General features: G+C 43.4%; 1 protein-coding gene across 3 annotated transcripts; it reads left to right on the forward strand.

The window, feature by feature from the left end:
- Nucleotides 1-5588: 5588 nt before the first annotated feature.
- Nucleotides 5589-22793, forward strand: AP1S3 (adaptor related protein complex 1 subunit sigma 3). Of its 3 annotated transcripts, none has more exons than XM_064385987.1 (5): nt 5589-5685; nt 18773-18951; nt 20136-20244; nt 21197-21334; nt 22311-22793. In XM_064385987.1, exons 1-5 carry the CDS (start codon nt 5683-5685, stop codon nt 22344-22346), a joined length of 465 nt encoding a protein of 154 aa, XP_064242057.1. In that variant the 5' UTR covers nt 5589-5682; the 3' UTR covers nt 22347-22793. The 3 variants fall into 3 exon arrangements, with proteins under 3 accessions (XP_064242057.1, XP_064242056.1, XP_064242055.1); XM_064385986.1 differs by lacking the exon at nt 5589-5685 and adding an exon at nt 5989-6027; XM_064385985.1 differs by lacking the exon at nt 5589-5685 and adding an exon at nt 17795-18504.
- Nucleotides 22794-24657: the final 1864 nt, after the last annotated feature.

The raw sequence follows: 24657 nt of genomic DNA on the forward strand, positions 1-24657 counted from the left end.
TCAACCATCTTACAGGGAGTTTCAATGTGGCCTCTCATTCACAAAAGGCAAGGATCAAGGATCTCTTAAGTGACTGCTATCAAGCGATCCTATAAAGCTTCTTGTCCCTTTGGAAGATGTAAGGGCATGGGCTCTAGGCAGCGGTGTAGTCTGCTCAGCTTTTAATATACAAAAGCTAATTGTTGAACAGATTCGAAGACAGCATTACTTGTTTTATTACTCTGGCAATGGAAATATCAAAATTATATCAGTAATAAAATCTATACAATTTTAAAAATAAAATTAATAAAGTGAAATATATGGGGTCATTAGAAATTTCTGCTTCTATGCATGACCCTTTTCCCCCAACATATCAGCAGCTCTGAGCTGTTGTAACCACCTGCTGTCTGACTCACATTTGTACCCAGGGTCTCTGACAAGTTTTAGTGTATAATCTGATCACACAAAGAAGTAGAAGCATATTCTTTGAATTACTCTTGATGAATTATATTAATTTTGGTGGGATTGACTGGTTTGTCTGCAGAAAATTTGGTACATTCATTCCTAAATTGCTTTGTATCACAAAGATATTATGGGTTGTGGAGGTACATGTTTTTCTCCTCTTTCCCTTGTTCATAGAGAAATACACATTAGGGTTTAAATTGCTCCTGGCTTTGCTATCTAGCTGTCTTTCAAGTAAACAAGATACTATGCCTTGCTCTACCTATACTGAGTCTTCTTTCTGAAGCCTGTTTTCAGCTGCTCTCAAAATCTATATGTGTATATCTGTCAAAACTCAAGTTTTCATGAGCTCAATACACCTGTGCAGCTGATCAAGAGTGGGCACTGCTTGCCTGTACTCCTTGATGGCATTGCTGCTAAGCCATGGCTGGCTGTCAGTTCTCCTGCTGTCCTTGGTCTTTTCTCTGTTCTCATTCATTTCTCTTTCTTTCTTCCATAGTATACGGCTCCTTCTCCAGGTTTCCTCCACAGCAGCACATCCATGTTGGAGTTTGGCTCCCTGAGACAGGCAATAGCAGCTCTTGAACTGCCCTGCTCGCCTGAGCCTGCTGATCTCTCCTGCAGTGGTTGAATGAAGCATGGCTGAGGCAGCAAACATGGAAGGTGAGTGTGGTTTAGGAAACAACCCACTTCCTCATCCTCAGTTACAGGGCTCCATCCCATTAGCCACCCATAGCCGTGCAGCCATTCCTTGATGATTGGCAGGGAAGGTGTGGAATAAACAGAACTGTCAATAGTCAGAGTGTGGAGAATGTCAGGGTGATTTCTGCAAGGGTAGAGAATTGCACGTGTCTAAATGGTGTTTGTTTGGGACACTCAATTTAAAAATTGAACTCACAGGTATTAACTGAAAGAGAGAAACATGGCTGTAAATTGTGTTCATTACAGTCCTTGTATGGAGAAGAAATGCTGGGAATATCAGCATGCTCGCAGGCAGTGAGGGGTGTTTTACCTACTCCAAAGCAGTGGTTCCCTGTTTATGGTGTGAATATACCAACTGAGCACTCTGCTGTTTCAGGAGCATAGGAGCCGGAATAGATTTTGATTTTAAAACCAGTATGGAAAGAGGAAAACAATGAAATAAATGTGGGTGTACAGGACAAAGAAATGACTGGCAGTGTGGTTAAGGCATGCAGAGCTGTGATTTTGGGGAGATAAGGAAGGGTGTTGTGGCTGTAATAGCTGTTAATCCAGCTGAACACAAGAGGGCTACAGGAACAAGTTTTCTCCAGATTGAAAAAGTTCTTGATGGAGCTTTGGTAATGCCTGTTTACTTTTTGGCCTGCTTTTAATTTTATACAGCTAGGAAATGAAGTAGAATTCTACTTAACACCGTTTAAGTGCTTGTGTACACCTGTCACTTCAGTACAGACTATAATTATTTGGATTGCTATTTTTAACACTTTTCTAATACTTTACAAATGTTGGGACTACTTACTGCATATGTTGCTGCTGATAAGGTACCAACATCTGAGGCACAGGTACATGATTTGGTATGTGTTCTAGTGATATGAATGCTTTGTTCTGCACTTAAATTGTGGAGAATCCAGATTCTGTGAGCAAATAAGGAAAAGAGAACATAGGAAAAGGAGTCTGGAAAAGTACAAGCCGTACCTAGCAACCAAGTGCAAGTGTTAGGTTGCTTCTCTATTGATCAGAAGTGCAATTAAAAGCTACCTCCTGCAGCTGAATTTAAATTGGGCTTTAAAAGTTTTTTTTCTTTCCCACACAGACTTAGTACCAAGTGGTTAAAAACCTGCACAGCAAGTCTCCTATAAAATCACCAAGTGGAGTGTTCATCAGCCTCAACTCCTTGGTTGGCACAGGGCAACTTACCTGAAGGAGTCTGTGAGCTCAGTTCAGGGACTGAAAAACAACACCAAAGCATCTGCTGGCTAGAATCAGAATAAGTGTTCAGTGCTCTGTCTCATTTGTTGTGGTACTCAGTGTCAGTGAAAAGGCTTCTTCCTGCAATAAAAGGGTGGTTTGGGGTTTTTTTCAGAAGGAAAGCTTGTGCAGTTTTGTTTAGAAGGAAGTGAGAATGTTAGGTTTTGTTTATTCCTTACTGTTCTTTAGAGAGTAGTTTGTGTCTCTTAATTGAAGCTGACAGGATTTGTTTCTCTTAAAATGCACAGGAAAATAACTTCCTAATTAATTGTAAATCCTTGCGGAATATGTAGCTTTACTTATATGGTTCAGGATTAGCTTCTGAAGTGCACAAAGCTTGCAGAGATTAGGAGGACCCAAGACAAAGCCTGTTGCAAATTTAGGCATCTGGCATTTTAGCAATGACTTCTTTTCACATAAATAATGCCCAGACCCACCAAAACTGCTGCTTAGGAGCTAGGGAAGGTTTTTCATCAGGTGTAGGCACTCAAGGCTCACTGAATCCACTGCAACTCTTGGTGTGAATGTTTTCTACTTCTGAATATGACAGGCTTCTAGGAGAGTGGAATATAAGCAAAGAGGATAAAATATGCCACAGCAGTAAAAAGCTCCTTGCCTCTCTTGAAAGCCTGTTTCAAAGAACCCTTAAGAAAGAAAAAGTTTCTACTCCTTCCATGCAGAAAAGGAAGCCAAAAAAGAAGGGTCTCAAAACTGCTTTTTGCAGCAGTTTTGAGTTAGAGAAATAAATATGCATTACTTTGCAAACATTCGTGTTCAAGTTAACTAACCAAGCCTAAGGGAAGCGGTGGAAGGAGTTCATGTTGTGGGATTTAACTGATATAAGTTCACCCCATTGGTTCACCTGGCACAACTGTGTGCCCCAGCTGCCTCCCCCTGCTGAGTGACACTAATAGCTCAAACTTCCCAGCTAGGAACTACTGATGGTTATCTTCTTTATCAGAAAATTATACAGCTACACAGTGCTAGTGGCAGAGGGGAGGGGAGAATTCCAAGTCCTTACCATGGTTAGTTAGGCAGTCATTAAGTGCAGCCTGGTTTTCTGAGCTGGAAAGCATCTAATTTAGGCATGATCCTGTATCTGCAGGCTTGTTTCTGTAGGGCTTCTCTTTGCCAGCTTCCAAGACCGGCCATAATAGGCTGGCTTTGGCCACTGCTCTTCATGTTCACTCTATGCATGTTGTGTTTGCTGCTGCTGCTGCCACTTTTTTCTGATTACTTGCAAAAACACACAAGCAGCAGGCTGGTTCTCTTGAGTTTATGGCCTAATTAGGTAAGGTCTTTGCATAGAAAAGTAAAACTATTGGGGAAAGTTGTTAAGCAAAAAAATATTATTGTCCATCACCTGAGTAAATTAGACAGGTAGGCAATGAGGGGTATGTTCATCCCTTAATTTTAAATTCCTTTTGGAGATGAAAGTATTGATGCCCCACATCTGTAGTACAGCTGCACTGTGGTGTCCACATTCTTGTGTGTTAGGCAAATCCAGTTTTGAGTGTTCTCTGAGACCTGGCTTTCCAGAGCTGCAGTGCTATCAGTGAACACTCCCCATTGAGCAAGGGAGTGTTTGGGGTTTAAATGCAGAGTCAGCCCTCTGTTTTCTGCATAGGCCACAGCAGGTACAGCTGGGGGGTGCAAGGGCCATGAACACGGTTGTGAGCAAGGCAGACCTTTATCTCCTGGGAGAGGCAGTGTGGGTACTGTGGCACTTTGTGTGGGTCTTTCAGTCTGGTAAAAGGTTTTGGTCTGCTTTAATAGATTCAGATTGTACTAAGTATGTATTTGGCAGGCTCAGTGAGGGCAAGGTGGTGCCCCAGTAAAACCAGTGAGGCCAGTGCTGTCTGGCAGCACGGCACGGTGTGTGCTGCACCCCACAGCACGAAGGGTGAGATGTTCCTGCCCTCTGGAGATAGTGCTGCTTTATGGGCCTGGGATGTGTACTCAGGAAGGGCAGGGACCAGGGGCAAGTGAGCAGTGAAGAATCTCTGAGGTCTGTGGGGCAGCTGGGCCTTGTACTTTGTGTGTGGTGCACACCAGAAGTGAAAGCAGAGCACTGGGCAGCTGGCAGCATCACGGCACAGTGATCCAGAGCCCAGCAAGCAGGAGCAGTGTGTGCATATTGACCAACCCAAAACTCAGGGAGGGCTGAGGGGAGTACGGTCATGCACAGTTAGGGAAATGTGGAAATTATCTCCACGCTGTTGAATGAGCATAAGGTGTGTGCAGGAGCACACACCTGCATTTGCACTCTGCTCTTGCAAATTTGCATTTCCAACTGGGAGCAGGTTTCAACCCAACTGCCCTCTCGGTTGCACATGCAACAATTGCTTTTGGCCAGGGATGTGTCTCCCTTCCCTGAAGCCAGAGGCTGCAGAGGGGTTGTCGCTGACACCACAGGGACCCCTGAAGTCTCCAAGTCCCTATGGATTTCTTTCCCTTTCTCACTGATGGCTCACATGTACCACTCCACCCAGGAGCAGGGCACAGTTGTTCCCTGCCTGACCAGCTGGGATCCGTATCCTGAACTGATGCAGGCTGTGCTCTGGGAGATGCCTCTCCTTTAGACTACAGACATGGGACTTCAGTGTGCTAAGTCTTCTCCCTTTATGCTGGAGTGGTAGTTTGCATCTGGATCAGACTCCTAGTACAATTTTGAGAAGCCTTAGGCCTGGATTTAGATCCTTTGATTCAAGTGCTGAGTCTGTGGATGTTACACATTCTTTTGGCACCAGCTGCTTATCAGCAAATCCCTGCCACAGGTTACAGGGATTTGCTGATGCCTTGGCCTCTCATCCAGCTGCATCACAAAGCACCGCTGAGCCAAGCCCAGGGACTGAAGGCATTTAAACTATCAGAGCTCCATTTTGATGGAGATGGGCAGCACAGCAATCATGCCTGTAGATCTACCGTGGCTTTAGGGCATGAATGCTTGACGGGGGAGTAGCGGGAGCCAGCGGATGGCAAGGACTGTAGTTATTGATGTCGGGAATGCCGGGGTGGCGCGGGCGCCCTTTGGGCGGCTCACGCTCGCACGGGGCAGCAGGTGCGGTCACGCCGTGCGGGCACACGCGGCCTGCCCGCACCCTGCTCTGCGGAGCCCTGCCCTGCCCCGGCCCTGCCGTGCCCCGCGGCGCTGCCCGGAGCGGCGGGAGGAGCGCCGGCAGTTCCTTTCGGGGCATTGTGGGAAGGCGATGCGGCCCGGCCTCACCTGAGCGGGGCGGGCGGGACGGAGGCGGCCGGGCCGGGCTGGGCCGGCTCCCAGCCAGCCGCCGCACCATGGTGAGTGAGCGGGGCCGGGCCGGAGCCGCCGAGCCCCTCGACGGGCGCGTTGTCAGGGCGCGGAGCGAGGCCGGGCGCAGCGGGGCTGCCCCTCGGCACCGGCACGCTGAAAGCCGTTCCCAGGCGGGCTCGGACGAGGTTTGCACCTGCTCGGGGGAAATGAAAGTTCTCTTCTTTTCCGCTTTGTTTTCCGACCGTCGGGATGAGCTCGGGTCACACCGAGAGCCCTTCTCAGACAGTGAGGGAAACAAGGCTGTTACAGAGAGCCTTTATGAAGTCTTCCTGTAACTCGAGGAGCTGAGGTGCAGGTCGGCTCCAATGCCTGGAGAAGGATCGAGTGAGGTTTCCTATGGATCTGTCTCTCTTTCGGTGACTGGGGGCACAGCGGCTCGCTGTTGGGCGGTGGGTTTTCCTGTGACGGGATCTTTGGGAAGAGCTTTTCCCCAGGTGTGTTCCCTGTTGTCAGGTAAGTGCCTGCACTGCAGCGTTGCCTGCAGCCCGGCTGCCTCTGCCCCACTGCCGCGTCTGACGGGGCTCGTTGGGCTTTGGCCGCGCCTTTCATCAGCTGCAGGGGAAGGCTCTGGTTCTGAACCTCCTGTCGGTCACAGTCTCACTGTGCGGCCCGGCTCCAGGGCTGGCAGGGCCGTGATTGAGCTTGGAAGGGGCAGCAGCCCTTCGGGTTACAGGGTCTCCCTTCCAGGATCCGGGAAGGGAGACCTTCGCCTCTCCAGTGCTGCGCTTGGTGTTGGTTTGCTGAGATCAGAAAAGGTTGCTGTGGATGCTGCCTTTTGTTAAGAATGATGGCCAGCATCCAGACAGCGATGGGGGGGACTGCAGGCTCCCAAGTAGTGAGATGGTCAGTGATGCCTTTTAATAGAGAAACCATCTCACTGCTTGATAATTCAGGCTTGAGGCAGGTTCTGCGGGCATGCCCCGAGCATGTCTTGCACAATTTGCCCATTGTGTGCACCTGTAATACCAGTTACTGGCGGTGCAGCTGAACAGAAGCCTCTCAACTCCTTCAGTGGAGGCCAAGTGCTGTTGCTTGTCTCTATCCTCAAAGGCAGAGCTGTGTTGTTTCTCTTCAGTGGTTTAGCCAGAATGCTAAATATGTGTTAGTCTCCTGCATTTAGAAAGGTGTACCTCTCATTATATTTGCAAATAGAATATGCACAGTAATGAGTTTACAGATGGCAGTGCAGTCTCCACACCTTAAGTCCCAGTAGAGATGTAACTTTTCTGGTTACACCCCGAGACAGCCCTACATACCCAGTTCCCTCTGGTAAAGCTTATGTAAACAACTGGAGTTCCTATTTTGCCGTTGAAGGTCAGTAAATATGGGAGCTGATTTCAGGGAATCTGATCTCAGAACTCTCCTTTATGTGGGTACTTCACAAATGCCAGTTTTCAAAGCACTCACAATAGTCCCAGGGGAGCACTGCTTTTACAGTAGTGCTGCTATTGACGATCTGGAGCCTGGCTGCTGTACTGATGGTTAGAATTTTACAAGGTGAGTGTGCATTCTTACAAGTAAGAATTTTATTTTTCCTCTTTTTGAGGCCATAGGACAAACACTTGCTGGTGTTCCTGCATTATATTAGTGCTGTCAGCCTTACCCTGTTTGTCAGGGAGCTCTAGCTTTAAATTTCTCTGTCATCTGGTGTCTGGAAAGGGGTGGTTAACACTTGGTTATAAGTCAAGAAAAAAGAGTTTGCTGGCTTACAAACCAAGAGTAAGGCTTATCCAGGCTCATGAGTGATGAACTTTACACAGGTAATTTTAACTTTCGATAAACTGGTTCCTCCGTTTTGAAATTTTGGAATGAGTTGTGCTTGCCACAACTGTGTTTTGAGGTGGAATTAAAGGTGCTCGTGCAGATGGTACCATGTCTTAGCAAGAGGGTTGTTCCAGTTGTTTGCAGATTTCCATGTAAGTTTCAGGGAAGAGTCTGTTTAGCAAAGCTGACTTCATATCCAGCTGAGAAACACAGTTTTTATGCCCTGCTTATGCTTTGTGACAGTTTTTTTAAAAAAATTACTTGTTAGGAAGACTAAATTCTGCTTCCTCTCCTATGTGGGTGCAGCAGAGATACATGTCATGAAGGATTGCTGTCTCAACAAAGTCAGAGAGTGGGGAGAGAGCACAGAGGAGAAAAAGATAAGTCTCCCCAAGGACGTGTGTTGCTGTTAGTCTCTTGTACCTGTAAGTGTTGCAACACCTCGATCCTACTGCTGTCTCAGTGTTATCAGGATTACTTTTGTGAATAAATACAGGGCTCTGCATGCAGAATTGGTGCCTGTATAGTAAAGGGTCTGATTCCCTCCTACCTGTGCTACTCATCACTACAGGGAGACAAATTAGTACTTGTGGGCATGATCTGAAACCCTGGGGAAAGATCAAAAGAATCCCATTGAGCACAGTTGCTCTAAAAATGTACTTGGCCTGAATAGAAAAGGAGTTGGCAAGCACTGTTTCCACTTAGCAAGACATTTGATAACCAGTCACTGATCTAGAAGCTGGGGTGGAAATATCAGTTGCTGTGACTGCAGCTGCTGACACCTCCCTGGTGTTTGGAAATGAACTCTCAGCTCTTCTGAATATTGATCTCATCAACACTCTCAGTGCCCTTAATTGTGAAAATGGACGTAGATCTGCAAAAGATGTTTGCAGTGCTGCACAGAACTTACTATTTACAGTTCTAAGAATGACTGCTTATTTTCCACTCATGATACACCTGTATTGGCCTCTGGAGGACAAAGAACTTTGCCTCTAGGCATTTCCCTCTGAAGGGCAAGGGGGGCAACAGATTAGAACAGATGAGAGGAGAGAAAATGACAAATAAATTAGTGTGTTGTTGAAGGCAGCAGTTCTTATGCTAGATGACAAAAAAAAAAGTTCATGTGGTATTTCTTTGTTAATTTGTCTTGTAGTGAAATTTTACTGTGGTAGTTCCTAATGGCAGTGGAATGGCATCCTGTTGAGAAGATCCTGAGTTTGTAGACTTCCTGCTTACAAAGAGGTGACTGCAGGGGAAGTGATAGAAACACATGAAATCATGAACACTAGAAAGATTGGTTGCTACACAAATAATCAGGGTACATCCTGTGAAATTTTTAGGCACTAAATGTATAAAAAATAAATGGGAATACTTTTTCACACAGTGTAGATGACTGTTTTCAATCCGCTGCTGAGTGTGCTGTGAATGTCCCAGTAGTTAGGCACTTCCTAGAGGGTGGGGCCACAGGTGGGTTGTTGGCATGCAGTTTCTGTCCCATGATTCCTAAACCTGTGATTCCTGGTGGTGGGACTACCAGGTGGTTGTACACATGCCCTGTTCCTTATGCTTGTGCCCTTCTGGAAGCTGCTTAGGTCAGAGTAAAGCTCAGGGGTTGATCCATAATCTGGCATTCTCTTATACCCTGTCGTTCAGTCGGAGTTTAGAATAGCATTTTGTGGGATTTGTGAGGAAAAATGTTTTTACAGTTCTTTGGAAGCGTGTAATCTCTGACTTGCCAGTTTTGGATGTTCCTTCTCCAAGTGACCACGACCATTACAGATTGTCACTGTTTAATACTGGAGCCCACTCAGGCCATGCAGGAATTCCCATTCATGCTTTACTGTCCCTGGATATTAAGTTCATTCCTGGAAAGCAAAATAAATGTCATGGTAGATCATCTGCTGATTATTTTCTTAATAATCAGCAATGTAATAATTTTTGGTTTTGAAAATACATATATTTTTTGTTCAGAAATAAGGAAACTACAGGCATGTCAGAGCCAGGAGTTACTAGGATATGGGATGCCTAGAGAAAGCCATGGCATTTAGGGTGGGCAAATGCAGGAAGAAGGCTGGAGGGATAATGGGCAGCTGGGTCTGTCTTGAGGCAAGAAAATGGCTGGTTTTGCTGCTTTTCCATGTCTTTAGTTACTTCAAAATCCCATGCTTATAAATGATCCCATGGACCTTCTGAAGCCATCAGTTACCTGCAAGAGCTGCAGAAGGACAATGTGATGAAAGTACTGAGGAAACTGGTGTCAGGGAGGGCAGATAGAGCTGCCCCTCCCTCAAGTACCTGCAAGATTTATGCTTTGGCATCCACTTTAGGCATTTCTGTGAGCCAGTCATGCTCTTGCTAGTGATGCCTAAATAAAACAACACTGCTCATGTGAAAAGGGTTCTGTCTGTATCACATGTGCTCAGATACTGGTTTCCATCCCTGTCCTTTCATTTCCTGCTGTCCTGTTCCTGCAGGCTGTCATCTGCATTTTCTTGACTGCACTGGCTCTGTGTTTTCTTGAGTGGCCACCCCTGGGCCTCTGCATTTCTGCAGATGTTGCAATGTAGAGAGGGAGTTGCAAGATCCAGTCCTGCAAGCATGGCACTTCATTTGGGAGCAGGAGTACAGCATGCAAAGGCATCGGGGTAGGATGGGAAGGTGCAATTTGCATTTGTGTATTTGAAGGCAAGCTTGGCATGCCTTTCTGGCCAGACCTGCCTGTCTGTTCTGGAATGTCCTGATGTGTGTTTCTCAGTATTACAGACATAACCTCAGATACTCCATTCACCAGTGGTTTTTTTCTCTAGCTTGCTGAGTTTATGTAGGATGTCCATCTGCTCTCCTCTCTTAGGGAGGGCATTAAAGTCCCTCTTCACTAAGCAGTAAATTCCTGTTGTTGCCTTGCTGCTTGCCTTTGGAGCTTGGGGATAGTTTTGCTCAGACATTCAAGCAGTTCTCAGACCAGCACAGGAGCTCTGTGGTCACCATCCTCCTCTTAGCCCCCTGGGGTAAGTGATGGGCACAAACTACAAAGGAATGAGAACAGACTCACTGTTGTTTGAGTAAGATGCAGAAATGTACCATGTTGTGCCTTTGTTGTGCAGGGCTGTGTGCTGGAAGGAGAGCAGGTGAAGTGTTGGGTGAGTGCCTGTGTGCTCTGAGCTCTAGAGAAGCTGTGGGAAGTGCTGCATGAAACTCAGCAGCCTCTGGGCTCTGGGACGGGATGGGAAAGAGGCAGTAGTACCTCAGGCATTTCCTTTCTTTGAAGTCTCATGACAGAACTTGGAATTTTTGATCCTTTCTCATTCTACAGGCTAAATATTGGGCCAACATATAAAGCATTTTGGAGGATTCACTGCTCTGGCCCTTCCTTCTGTGAACAGTGGTTGCTTCTTTTATGTTTATGCTTAGGTTAAATCCATGTTGGTTTTTACCTTAACGAAAAAAAATGCCATTTTAAAAGGGAAAATGGAGAATTTCTCAATTGAAAATGCCTAAGTTAAATGCTTCAGTGTTTCCAAAATATTATTCTGTGCTCTTTCAGAGTTATGATCTGAACTCACATGTATCTTTAGTCCTTTTGGAGCTCAGGTTTTCTGTGAGCATCTTTGCTGGGAGCTGGAGGAGCGGGTGTGAGGCTGCTGCCAGTCTGCACTGTTCCTGCTCCACCACACCTGGGAGTCACCAGGCTGGAGCAGTGTCTGTCAGCTGCCTGAGGAGCCAGGTTAGCTTGTCACCATCTGGGTGTGCCTGCCCTGTCCCAGAGCAAAGGTTTTCAACTTTGCTGCTAGAGAGGTCAGAGGCAAGGGAAGGGCACTGCAGTGCCTTCATGTAGCAGGGCTTTGCAAATAACTGATAAGGCAAAGTGGAAATGAAACTAAAAGAGCTGCACCTTTTGCTGGAATCCACTGGGTGAAATTTTAGCTCTGTTTCTTCACTTGGAGTTCAAGGAACAGGCTGGAAAAATAGCTTCTTGCACCTATAAAGTGCACTGGGGTTGTAGTGAATTAGAGGTGGCTCTTGGCAGCTTGTTCAGCCTCTCCCCTGGTCCCTTCCTCCTTGTAGTAGCCTAATGCAGGGGTCCTCTGCTCCCAAAAACATGTAAGCAAATAAAAACACCTCTAAGAGCCCAGCCTAGGAGGCAGAAGGGATGTGATTACCTAGTTAATAATTGCTTCAAATCTCTTCAAACTGCTGCTTTCTGTGAGCTCCGCCAGCTTCATCCCTGCTGTGTGTGTCCCGTGGTGGCACTGAAGGGACAGTGGTGTGGCTGCTTCCCTGGCCTGCTCTCCTATGGCAGAGCCTGAGGCAAACTCCAGTCTGGGTCTCTGCTTGCTTATTACCTGAAAACTGGAGTAATTCCACTTGCAGGAATAAAAATTTAAGAAAATTAAGAGTAATTATCTGTAAGAACTGGATGCTGTTGCCTGCATCCACCCCTTTGGAGCTGCTTTGGAAAGCTCTGCTGCCTCTGCTCTCCAGAGCAGTGCAGGAAATCCAGGCTGTTGGTGGGACAGCCCAGCCTGTGAGGAGGAGGCACAGGCATGGCTGTGCTGTAGGGAGGACACAGGCAGGAATGCCAGCAGTCCATGCTGTGCTGTAGGAGGACAGTGGGCAGGAATGTCACCAGTGCATGCTGTGCTGTAGGGAGGACACTGGGTAGGAATGCCACCAGTTTATGGGGGCTGAACCAAGGGGAGGACTCAACCCGCTGGATGTAGAGACAAGCTGGAGCAGAGCTAGAGGGAGCTTGGGCACTTAGAAATCTCCTTGAGCTTCGTTTTCTGGTCCTTAGTTAGGGATCAGGAGGGAGCAGCTTGAGCTCAGCTATACTGTTTTGATTATAGTTTTATTTAACTCAAGTGAGGCTATCAAGAAGATTGTTGCTGTCTGGATCGATACCATATGTTATAAATATCCTTAAAATGCTGGTGTGCTGGTCCATTTAAAATCTTCAGTAATAAGATAAGGGTGACTGCTGCATCATGAAAAGCATAAAATCAATGTGTAACTATGGTCACGTGTGCTTGTAATGATCTGGCACAGCTTTTATTGCATGGACTTTGGATGTATTGTTCAGGGGAAATTGCTCAGAAATGTTCCTAATGGAGATTAAGTGAGGAAGAATCCTGTGCCAGGTAGGCAGCAATACACTGCTTCAGGATTTCTGTGTTGCTGGGTTTGTGAATATTTTCTTTTTTCTTATTTGCTTACATCATGCAGACTAAGTATGTGTTTGAAATTTTAAAGCTGAGAGCCAACAATTTTTAACAAACATCTGTCAGCTCCTGTGCTGCTGTGAATAAACGTTTTAGTGACAGAGCAAACAAGTAAGGAAATTAATATTTTTAATAAAGCAGTCTGTTTTGAATTTTACATATTTGTTTTAGAAGTGTCTGAAACCCCAGAGTGTGTATTAAAGGCCAGTAGCCAGGTGGGATTTCATATAACAGCAGAATACCAAAATACCTGTACTTCAGTGTGTTGGTATTCTGTCTTGTCCTGATGTGGGTGGATTGTTAGTAGGTCAGTAAGTCAGTTCAGTGCATGTTTCTCATTTCACCCAAAAAACCTGGCGTTCCAAACCAATTGTATGTTCACAATTTTTTTAAAAAATTTCAGTATTTACTTCTCCCCACTCCAAAACAAAACAAAAAAACCTCACTAAACAAAGCAGAAACTAAAATGAATATTTTATTCTTGAAATGTTTTGGAGATTTAAAAAAAAAAAGCTAATGACAGGAATATTGTGAATGTTCACTTTTTTTTTAAAAGAGAAAATGTAATGAAAATAAGTTTTGTTCATTTTCAGTTGTGATGTAAAAGTAAATACTGATAGAAACATCTGGACAGTTGTCTGTGTTGGGAAATAGATTCTTTCATATCAGATGAAAGAATGAAAAATAGTAAAAGAGAAGCAGCATATGAGCTCTTGTTAGACTAAAACAGTGTCAGTAGCTCAAGCAGACTTCAGGGGAATCAGAATAAGTTAAAAAAGAACTTTCACACAGCAAGTCACTTCCTCTCCACCAGTCAGGCTGGTTTTCCCTGGGCTTCTGCTCACAGCTAAGTTCTGGATTTTCATCCCACTTCCCATTTATGTGGTCTGGGAATTTTCATTGATTAGCATGTCTTGTATGGTCTGTTGCCCTACAGAAAGCTTTTAAGGAAAGCTGAAAGTTTCCTCACTCTGCCAAGATGTCTGTTTAAGGATAGCAATTCCTAATTTGCAGATTTTACTTCCATGTGAATTTCAGGTGTCTGGTTTATAAAGGTGGTTTTGATTTTGGAGACCACTTAAGCAAATTTGGAGAGCTTACAGCTGAAGCAGAGTGTAAGCCCAGAGCTGTTGAAGTGACAGAGCTGCCTCACCAAGCAAATCCTTGCCCAGCCAGACACCCAGACAGGGAAAGAGGATTCTTGTTCTTTTTTTTGCAGTCTTCCTCTTCTGCCTCCCCTCCCCTGAGGCTTCTTGATGAGTTCCCATGTCTGTCCTCCTCTCCTCCCCCAGGGACATGGAGAAGCCAGATGCCACAGAACAGGTTTGGAACCAGTCAGTAAGTGTTGTTCAGGTTGAATTACAGGAAGAGGAGAAGCAGTTCTAGTGCACATTCTTCTTTCTCACAGTGTGATGAGTTAGAGCCTCTTGCACACCCCATGGAGATCACGTTGCAGGAAGAAATGGGGCATCTTTTACATGTTTGTGCTGTTAAACAGTGAACTGGAGAAATTACTGTAGGAAAGGAAAGCTAGGAAAGCCCCTTTCCCATGTATTCAGTTTTGTCTGCTACCCCTGCTGGTGGTTTGTTGTGTATGTTATGAAATGCAGCCCTTTAGACAGTTGTACTAATTGTTGCAGATTAGGTTAAATTTTAAACCCTCTGTAAAGGCAAAAATGATCCAAGTTTGAACCTACTGAGCCAGTTGTAATGTGTTTGGTAAGTCTGAAGTGTGTAATGGCCAAACAGTGGGAAAGGCTGCTCCAAAGGGGAGCTGCAGTCCTGGCAGGGAGCAGTCCAGAAGACAAGCTTGGGTGAGCTGCTTATCAGATTATTACAGCCCATTAGTTTAAGGAGGGAAAGGTCTCCCCAGGAAGGTTGAAAGAAATGACAGTGTGTGTTAGTTTCATTTGTCTCTCTTGTATTTGTTGTTCATGAATATGCAAACCTTCTGTATTTTGCATTTTGGATGTCTATTTATTGGTAAATTATTTCATGTCAAAGTCTAGCATTTGATTTTCTTTTTGTAGCCTTGAAACTAAGTGTATTGGTTTTTATCCTGGTACAGTTGTGTAAATCTTGATAGAACACAGTGCCATAACTTTCCAGTCTGTTTAGTGACTTACTGCTGCAATTGATTCATAGATGAGAAGGGACTAGAGTTCCATGGTTTAAATGTTTGATATAAAAAATACCCCAACAAACTATTTTTCCAATAGCCCAGAAATAAAAAATGCAGTCATTTGGATTACTTGCTGACGTTTATGGAGATCATTTTGCACAGTGCTGTGGGTGGTTTGGTCTGATTCAGTAAAATAAGCTAATAAAATTAGTCTCAGCTCCCAGACCAAAGCTTGTCTCCACAGACTCCACAAGTGAAGGAAGCCAGTGCTCTCTTAGGAACTGTACTCTTCATCCCAACCCACTCAGTCTTGGACCTAAAAATTCCCTCTGGCATCACCCTGGGTCTGGTGATTGTTAGTCACAGCCAGCATGCCCGGGATGGTAAGAAAGGGAACCAAGCACCCTGCTTTCTAAGGTGTTCTACTTGTAGCAAGTAATTTACCTTTGTTTTCCACTGGAATTAGAACTTTTAAAGATGAGTAAAGCATTGCAGGATAATCTACTTCTCTCTGCAGCTTGGCTGCTGAAAACAAACCAAAAATTTCTTAATAAATATCTGTCTTGTCGTCAGCACTACAGGAAAGCAAATATGTTTTCACAGTCAAGGAGCAAGGAACAGATGAGTTGTTAGATTTGTGTTTGTGCAGTTCTTCAATATTATTAGGTTTATTGATGCATCAGAGTCTTTCCAGTGGGATGTAATGAACAGAGCAGTGAGAGTGAGGAATGTGTTGTGTCGTGACAACATGACACAACAGTGGGGCAGGGCAGAGCAAAGCTGAACTGAATGGAACAGCACTGGACGTTGAAATTGAAAGTGCTGAAAGCCATTTAACCTTTTAAGAATGTATTATTTACTTCCTAAGAGTTCCCCAAATTGAAGGGGCTTCAGAAATTAAGAAAAGGAAGAAGAACCAAAAGAGGAGAAACCCCACACACTATATTTTTGCTTCTAAGTACCTGCAGCTTTCTAATAAGTTGTTTTGTTCAGTAATTCTTAGCTGGCCAGTGATATGTACCTGGGCTTGAGGGTGAACTATTTTGCTGCAGACTACAAATTTAGAATTGTGCTACAGGAAAGGCTCTATTTTCTAACTGCATATATTAGTGTAATAATAAAATTGTCATGTGACGTACACAGTTATAGTCTGCATATAAAACAGGAGACCCAAACAGTGAGATTTTTGGAGCTTGTGTATGAATATTTATGCATTTAAGAGCATTAATGGATATTTTCTGATTGCAAAGAACATTGCCTCAGCTCTTAAAAGTGGCGAAGAGACATCACCTGCATGTGTAGAAGAAACAGTGGAGTTCTCAAAGCAGTTTTAAGTGGAGAGCAGCTCACTTTCCTATGGGTGAAGCATAACATCTTACAGTTAACTAATTGGCAGAAAGTGGTGGTAACATTCACAGTGATTCCCTGGTTTGTTGGTATTTAACCTTTGAGAGGCATAAGGTTGCAGTTCTGCAGATATATATGTGTATTACATGCAGGCACTCCAGGTTAAGGTCTCTTGGGTCCAACAGCTGACCCTAAACCAGAATACCTTTTAATTTTCTTTTCCTGTTGAAACACTGCAGGCAAAGGATGTTTGCAGTCATCAAAGCTCACAGTCTTATGCTGAACATGCTGTCAGCTTTTGATATTCATTGACTCATTCCCTGCATTTTCAGTCAAATCTGATCATCCTCTCCTATCTGATGATTCACCACATTTATAGAAATTTGTTTATCAGATAGCTGCTACTCTACCCAATGGCTTATAGATGGACTCCTGCTGACCTGCTGCTCTTATCTGTGGAACTTAGGCTCTGTTTTCAAAACACCCTCATCTTTGCAAGGGCTTTGGAGTTAATGTGCTGTGCAGCAAGCAAAACAGCCTTTCATTCAGCCAGCTCCTCTCAGTGTGCAATGTGTGGACAGTGAGTGCTGTCCCTGCATCACCTGGGAAGGGATAACCCTGGCAGCTGGAAGATTCCCATGTTCAAACCCAGCTGGTAATATGAACAGAGAAAGGCAGAACCATGGTGCTTTGCTCTTCGCTGTAATCAGACCATGTATCCTGCCAGCAGCATACTTGTTTTTATTTAGCAGGCTTGTCTGGAGAGTATTATAGGACTCAACAGAATGCAGCTACAAAATCCTTGTAATTTTGTCAAGCACATTAGACTAACAGTGGCAAGAGCTTTATATCCAGCAGTAGATCCTGCCAAAGATACACATGACTAAAACTTTCCTTCTTTCCCTAAAATGATCCCACATTGAAGTCTTTCTCAGTATAGTCAGAACTCTTATCTCCAGATTACTCAACAACTATGCAACTCAATAGTTGGAGAATGGTTCTGAATTATGAATGAAGGCTTTGTTTAAAATCCAGTAGCTTTTCCTTTTTTTTTCTTTTGTGTAGAAACTTCTCTGACTTCCCTGCTCAGACTTTGCCATAGTGTGGAATGATTGTATCTTCACAGAAATCTGCATTGTAATCTTGATAGTGATTGTGAGCATTAACTTTGTAATCCTCACTTGGAAATGTGATGAAGTATAGGTGCAGCAATAAACTGGAACAGGAAGTAAGGAGCAGAAGGGATTAGGGTAGAGATTGGAAAACTTCTAGAGAAGGATAAGGTTAGGCTGATGCTGAGGGATGTGGTAAGAGACCTGCTGGATCAGGGCTTTGCAAGGATTGGGAGCAAGTGAGGAAAGTGAGGCTCCTGTGCTTCTCCCTGGTCCCCCCAGGATGAGGGGAAGCCACGAGTCCCTGTGTGGGCAGTTGGCAGTGTACCTGTCACACACGTGGGTGCAGCTACAGCTGCCCTTCCTGCAGACCCTGGGCCCTGGTGCTGGTTCTGGTGAGAACAGCACTCAGGATGCCTGGCAGGAGCAGGGCAGTTCAGGTGTCTTCAGCCATTAAACACATCTCTATCTCATCCACACCTCCCAGGTGGGTTTGTAGGTTTGGGGTTTTTTTTCCATTTAGCAGGAGATGTCCTATTGGAGAAGGATGTTGTGCTCAAATTCATGTCCTGCATTCATAAAGCCATTTTCATGCTCTGGGTGAATGGGATACTGTACTGCTAATATACACTATGGTCAGTTATTTTAACCTGCTAATAGTACTGTTTATATAAGTGTGAATTGATACTTTTCTCCCAAAGCCCCACTGGCATTTCAAAGCTGGCTCTTGTGTATTTCAGTAATACAGATTATGCCAAGCATAAAACAATTATAGATCAAACCTTGTAAAGTTATGACTAGCTTTAAAGTGGAAATTTTTGAACAGTATGGATACTGTATTTAATACAGTATCACTCATTGAGGTCTGTCCTTCATCATTGTAGTTGTCTGAGCTTTGTAATGTCCTGATTTCTTCAGTAAAACCAGTCATGCTTCCTTTGCAAAGTAGGTTTCTTTTGCCCCTTACTCCCTCTTCTAGGAACCTGCTGTTCTGTGATCTGAAATAGTGGAATATCAGAGTTGTTAGTGATTATGATTACTGTCTCAGTCATATTTCTAGCTTTCTGCCACACTGATCCTGATTTCCCTACTGCTGTTGTGGATGTCTTTATTCCTCCACTGAGGTATCTGATTTTGCTGGAGGAGGGAGTGGTTCCCTGTTCTCACCACTGCAGAGTGGTGAGGCTCCTCCTGTTCCCCAGGGCAGGGGCAGAAAGGAAGCAAAGCTGCTGTTTGCACAAGGTAAGGAGGATGGGTAGGAGAGGATGTAAAGGGTTTACCTAGGGAAATGTGCCACAGGGGGGAGGGGAGAGCTGCCTGGGAAAGAAACAGGAGAGAGGAGAGATCTTTTCCCATGCTGAGCCTCCCCCAGACCTCACTGACACCGTGTCCAACCATCCTGCCAGGGCTGGAGGTGTGTGGCCAGGACTCGGATTTCTGGTGCCAGGCAGAGGAATGCTCTTCCCTGGCCATGGCCCTGGTGTTAACCATGTTGCTTTGTTTACTCTAGATACACTTTATACTGCTGTTCAGTCGGCAGGGGAAGTTAAGGCTTCAGAAATGGTACACGACGCTACCTGATAAAGAGAAGAAAAAGATCATTCGAGAAATTATTCAGATTATTTTGTCTCGCAATCAAAAAACAAGTAGTTTTGTTGACTGGAAAGACCTCAAGCTTGTTTACAAAAGGTGTGAGTAATTTTGTAAGAACATATAATCACTATTCATATGAATAACACATGCTAGAAGAGGAAAAAGAAAGGCTCACCTAAGGAAAAGCAGCAAACAACACTCATAGTGCTGGGCTGAGTTAGGAACCTGCCACTGGCAATCTGGGTATAACAAGGCAGTGTCCCTGGACAAACCAGCAGGGTAATTGTGGGGTGCAAAATACTTGTACAGTCTGTCAAATTAGAAAAACAGGAGTAACCTAATAGATATTGGTGTTTAGAAGGTGTTAGACCTGACTGCCCCTTCAAATTCCCCAGGGTAGCCTGGCTGAGATGGGTGTGCTAGGTTTTTATCAGCTGTGGAGATTGGAGGAAATGTTCCAAGGCACTTTCATAATTCTGTCAAATTTTGTATTTGAAATATTTGTTGCTCAGGAAAGTGTTAATTCCCATTTTCTTTTCCAAAGAAATCACTGGTCCCCAGTCGCACAATTCCTAATGTTAACTGCCTACTTGTTCTCCTAAAGTTGTAGCAAACAAATGTAGCCTTAATGTGTAGTACACTGGGTAAATTAATCATCTCCCATTTAGCAGAAACTGAGTTCCATGCTGTGATGGGAGGGATATAAACATGTGATCAGAAGCTGTGACAAGTTAGCCTCCAGCCACAGCATCAGCAAGCTGAATAGATCTTGGGTTGGTTTAAACATAAAATTTTGGTGCAAGTTAGTTACAAAGCTTCTTTGGTCTAAGGAGCTTCATGCATTCTGGCCCTCTGTAAAACACTGTCATTTGACAGCCAGCAGGCTTGCTGAGATGCAGCTTTTTTCACCTTTACCTTATTTTTATTTTTTTAATTAGAAGGAGTAGCTTCTCCTGCAGTCTAATTAGCCCCACTTACTGTAGTGCTATTGCAGCAGGAGGAGGAGACCTGAAGGAACTGCTTACTACTGATTTATTGCCTGTTTCAGTGTTACAGGTGTCTCACATTACCAAGGGTGGAGTTGGTTCTTCTAACTAAAAGAATAATTTGTTTAAATCATCTGATCTTCAGAAGTGTTCTCTGGGACACTCTTAAGAGTGAAAGAAAATGTTTATTTTAGAGACTAGATGAGAATTAACTGTCATGAATGACCTGTAAGAGGTGAGCAGAGCACTGGGGTCCCAGCTGTTCACTGCCATGTTTTTGCTGTGTCTCCCCAGGTATGCTAGTTTGTATTTCTGCTGTGCAATAGAAGACCAGGATAACGAGCTGCTGACACTAGAGGTCGTTCATCGCTATGTGGAGCTCCTGGACAGATACTTTGGAAACGTAGGTTTCACTTTCTCCCATGAACTCATTCCTGTCTGTCTGATAAACAAAATTATGTGGAGCTGATTTGCTTTGTGTTCCATCTGCTGCACTTGCCCTGCAGGAGCTGTCAATCCAGAACGAAATTAATTATTAGAGTATTTTATAAAGCAGTGCTGAAATGGTCATAAGATTGTTTTCCCATCCTTCTTCCACTCGCCCAGAATTAACCTTGATGCTTTGTATGTCTGTCTTGGTATAGAATTATAAGGGAAAACTTCAGGGAAAAAACTCAGAACAGGTTTGGTTTTGATTTGCTTTGTTTTAATTTTGTTTGATTTGTTTGTTTTAATTCTCTCTCCTGACATCTTCAGATTTACTGGTTTTGTTTGTCTCATAATACTGTGGTAACAATTAAGGACATAGAGGCAAAAGATAAAATCAGTGTGTTTATAAAGGAAAGACTTTAGAGAAGGTCCAAGTAAGTCTTTCAGTAAGTCTTTAGAGACTCTTTTCTCTGAATGTTTTTGAAATTATCCTGCCTACCTTAATTCATGTCTTAGTTAAATCAGTGTGCTATGACCTGTCTACTGCTTCAAAGCTAAAAAGCAGTTGGTGGCTGTTGCTGGACAGGGAATTTTCTTGCTCTGTGAAACTGAACCTAGGTAACCCATACTCCAAGGGCTGTGTAGGACCTGTGATGAGGTTTGTGGGCCAGGAAGTCAGCTTGGATCTCTTGACAGCCAGAATGAACTTAATAATGAGTGGAATATCTTTGCTCTGAGTCTGTATGTGTGGAGAGAACATGTGCAGAAGCTTCAATATTACATAACATGCAGTTTGTTTCTTCCCTGCTACCTGCTCAGGGGTGCTCATGCTGAGGATATTTGATCATCACAACAGCTTTTGGCCTAGTAGTGCTTACAATACTGTAAAATGGTTTAAATGTGGTTGTGACCTCTTGCTCTGGCAGGTGTGCGAGCTGGATATTATCTTCAATTTTGAAAAAGCTTATTTTATTCTTGATGAATTTATAATTGGTGGAGAAGTACAAGAGACTTCAAAGAAGACTGCAGTGAAAGCCATAGAAGATTCTGACATGTTGCAGGAGGTAAGGCAGAGGAGTATAGAAGGCAAACACCTCATCTTCCTAATCTTCCTTGTTTGACAGGAGATGAAAACACAGCTAAGCTCTTCTGGTACTTAATTATCCAAGTGTGTCTTACATTCAGTTTCATCAGGTACAGCAGTGCAGTTACATAAGCTTTCCATTCAACCCTTTGGGTATCATCTGGAGGGCCTTTATATAAAGCTGTTGCTCTCTTACAGTTTAGCTGCTAGAGTTTATTAATAAATAGTTTAAGATGTATCTAAGGTATTTCTTTAATATAAGAACGTAATCTAAGGTTATATTTTATGTATGCATATGTATATGTAAATACAGAAAAATCTCTTCTATTTCACTAATAGCATTGGAAACATGACCTACTGTTAACATTTAAAATTGGAAAGAGTATTTGCTGGCAAACTTCTTTCATTCAGAAGAATGTAGTAGTTTTTCTGCAGGGCACAGATATGTAACCTTATTCAGAACCCTGCAGGAATTCTCTTGTAACTTGGAATGTAATGAGTAACATTCCAAGTTATATGTAATGAGTATTCCAAGTAACATACAATGAGCCAGGAATGGCAAAAACCAGTTGCATGTGATGGGTTTCATTCATTATTTTTCCTTGGTAGTGAAGAATCCATCACAATCCTGAAGGGAGCACCATAGTGGTAGAACTGACTGGGGCCCTGCTGTGGGAGCTGAGCAGGTTTCAGCTGTGCACGTGGAACTCAGCCACTGTGTGCAAAGGCCACTGGCATGATGAGTTTAGCCACAGCTGTGCTATGGCATGATTTAAATGTCAGATTTTAAACCACTCTGTTACATGTTTTTAAAGCAGAGTTTTTTCTACACTTTAATAAACTTTATATAATTTCCTGCAAAACTACAGCTGTCCTCAAAGAGGACAAGAGGATTTCTATGAATATTACTGTACCACTCCATAATGCATCAGTTGTTTCTTTGTTTTTGTTTCTAGACAGTGGAAGAATACATGAACAAGCCTGCATTTTAATGTTAAACTACCTGGAGAGAAAACTGCTGTATGCACCTCTCAAGTGCACTTCCTGAAATTCTTCCCAATGTGCCAGATACTCAGAGGAATACCAAAAACCAATAACTGAAGGGGTTTGTTTGTATAATGGTGAAGATGAAGGTCAGCTAATGTAGCAAAGGGTTTAACAATTCCATGCTTTGCATTACTCTGTACATGAGTTTCTCAGAGTTGTTATTGCCCCAGTCTAGTTTCTCTTCTCGTTGCTGGACTCAGCTCTTGTTTTGTACCATGTCTTTTAGCTACGGGTTTTGTCATCACAAGAGGCTCCTCTGACAATACTTTGAAGAGTTATTTTTACTAGTTTTGTTCACTGCTGACTGTATGACTCTACTTTTGTACAAGTGTCCATTATTTTGAATGTAATGGTTATTCTGCTGTAATAATAATTTTTTTCTAAAAGCCAAATTGTTGTGGGCCCTGATTTCACAAACTTGTTGTGTCAAGATTAACTGTTGAATTATATGAGGAAATACACGTCTCTTTGGGGCAGTTCCTTTCTTTCACTGTCTTCCTTCTCTTTTCTGCTCTAGTCTGCTAATAAGACTGCTCCAGCTGCTCCTAGAGCACACTCCCTGCCTCCTTTTAATCTGGAACACTGTTTGTGAAGGTAGGCTTCTCCTAAGTTTAATGAATCCTCTTTTTGCTGCTGCATGCAGATGGCCTGTTTCTGTCTTCCTCCTCATTTTCCTATCCCCTTCCTAGATCCCTTTGGACCTCTCCAAAGGCTCCAAACTTTGATATTGTGCTGCATGAGTGCAGGAGAAAATCTGAAGAGAAAAAAATCAGACTTTGGAAGATAATCTTGTCTATCTTTTGGTATCCCAAACCTGTATTTCCCAGTAGAATTTTCCAGTCTCAAATTCATGTGCCTGTTGGGATGATCAGCTTTATAGTAGTTGAAGTTGCCCTGTTTTTTGAAGGTTGAGCAACTTAGTCAGCTTTTTATAACTTTGCAAGCTGTGAAAAGGATAAAGTAGAGGAGTCAGCTGGGCTGTGTGACCCCCTGTGTGTTACAAACCATTGAGCAGAGTGTGTGTGGAGCCAGGTGTGCTAACTTGCCTTTCACTGCCATTTAGAGTCTATAAACTGATTGAACTGGGTCCCTTAGAGAGATTGTCCTCCTTTAACAGAATCCAAAGCTCAGAGAAATTCTATTTATCTGAAGCCGTAACTCAGCTAGATGTTTTGTTTCTGTCCAGTCATGAAATTACACAAAAATTAGGGAAGTTACCAGACAAATATGCCACAATGATCCAAACATTGTTGCCTTTCCCTTCAGTATGTACATTCCCCTTGATTTCTGGCATGTGCAATCAATATTTTCTTTCAGAGCTCTTTCTAATCTTTAAATGTCCTCAATGCTTATTCTGATTTTGTCACTGCTCCTTCCTTCCTCATCAGTTTGTATATTCCTACAGAAGGGACGCTGGGGTTTTTTGGAGAGTGGGGGCACTTTCACACAACACAACTTTGCTGATTGTCAGCCCACTATTCTGCCTGTGCTTTCCAGTCTGTTAGTAAAACTGTGACAAACTGGTTCATAGCATCATGTTGCTCTTTTTTTAAATTACTTTATCCATCTGTTTTCTCTGTATTGATGTCAAAGGCATACTTTCAGCCTGGAAAAGACAGTGAAAATTGCTGAAGAGCCTTTAGTAGTTCTGAAGACATCCAATTTAATAGTAAATTAATGAAATTGTATGATTTGTATATTATTTTCTTGTGGTTTGAAATTAAGTTTTTTAAAGTACAGTGTTTAATTGATTAAGAAATCATTAAGAAATCACTTCAGAATGTGCAAAGAGGGTCCTCCCACTCTTTGCCTTTATAAGTGACTTCTACTGACTGAAATCATCAGTAGTTTGATTTTACTCTCTTTTGGAGCCATGCTGTGATTCTCTGACTCTTAAAACTGTCATGTTGGTTAAATTCTGAATTAGATCAAAATAAGAGTACCAAAAAGATTTCTTGGTACAAAAGCCTGTCTTTTCAGTCATTTAAGAAGAGGCAGAAGGCTTCTTTCTCCATCATTTCAAGTTGAAGACAATTCCTGATGGGAGAAAATAATGGACTGGGTGGAGGTACTTATACCAGCCATATCAGTGTAGCATCTGAAATAAATAGCATTGCCAAACTGGTGTATCCAGTGTCAGCTTGAGAAGTGTGAAGGAATTAGTCGGGTAAGTGTGAAGGAGTTAGTCTGGTTTCCTTACCCTAGTGCAAAAATTCATTGGAATATGGTATGCCTGTTGTGCCACCTGCCTCTGTG

This window comes from Passer domesticus, chromosome 11, assembly GCF_036417665.1.
Source record: "Passer domesticus isolate bPasDom1 chromosome 11, bPasDom1.hap1, whole genome shotgun sequence".
Taxonomy (NCBI): domain Eukaryota; kingdom Metazoa; phylum Chordata; class Aves; order Passeriformes; family Passeridae; genus Passer; species Passer domesticus.

What these genes read in the sequence shown, in the direction of transcription:
- AP1S3 (XM_064385985.1), top strand. Translation starts at nt 18,295, where the DNA reads ATGATTACTGTCTCAGTCATATTTCTAGCTTTCTGCCACACTGATCCT. An exon ending in AAAGCTGCTGTTTGCACAAG is followed by an intron (nt 18,505 to 18,772) that starts GTAAGGAGGATG and finishes TGTTTACTCTAG; the next exon opens with ATACACTTTATACTGCTGTT. An exon ending in CTCAAGCTTGTTTACAAAAG is followed by an intron (nt 18,952 to 20,135) that starts GTGTGAGTAATT and finishes GTGTCTCCCCAG; the next exon opens with GTATGCTAGTTTGTATTTCT.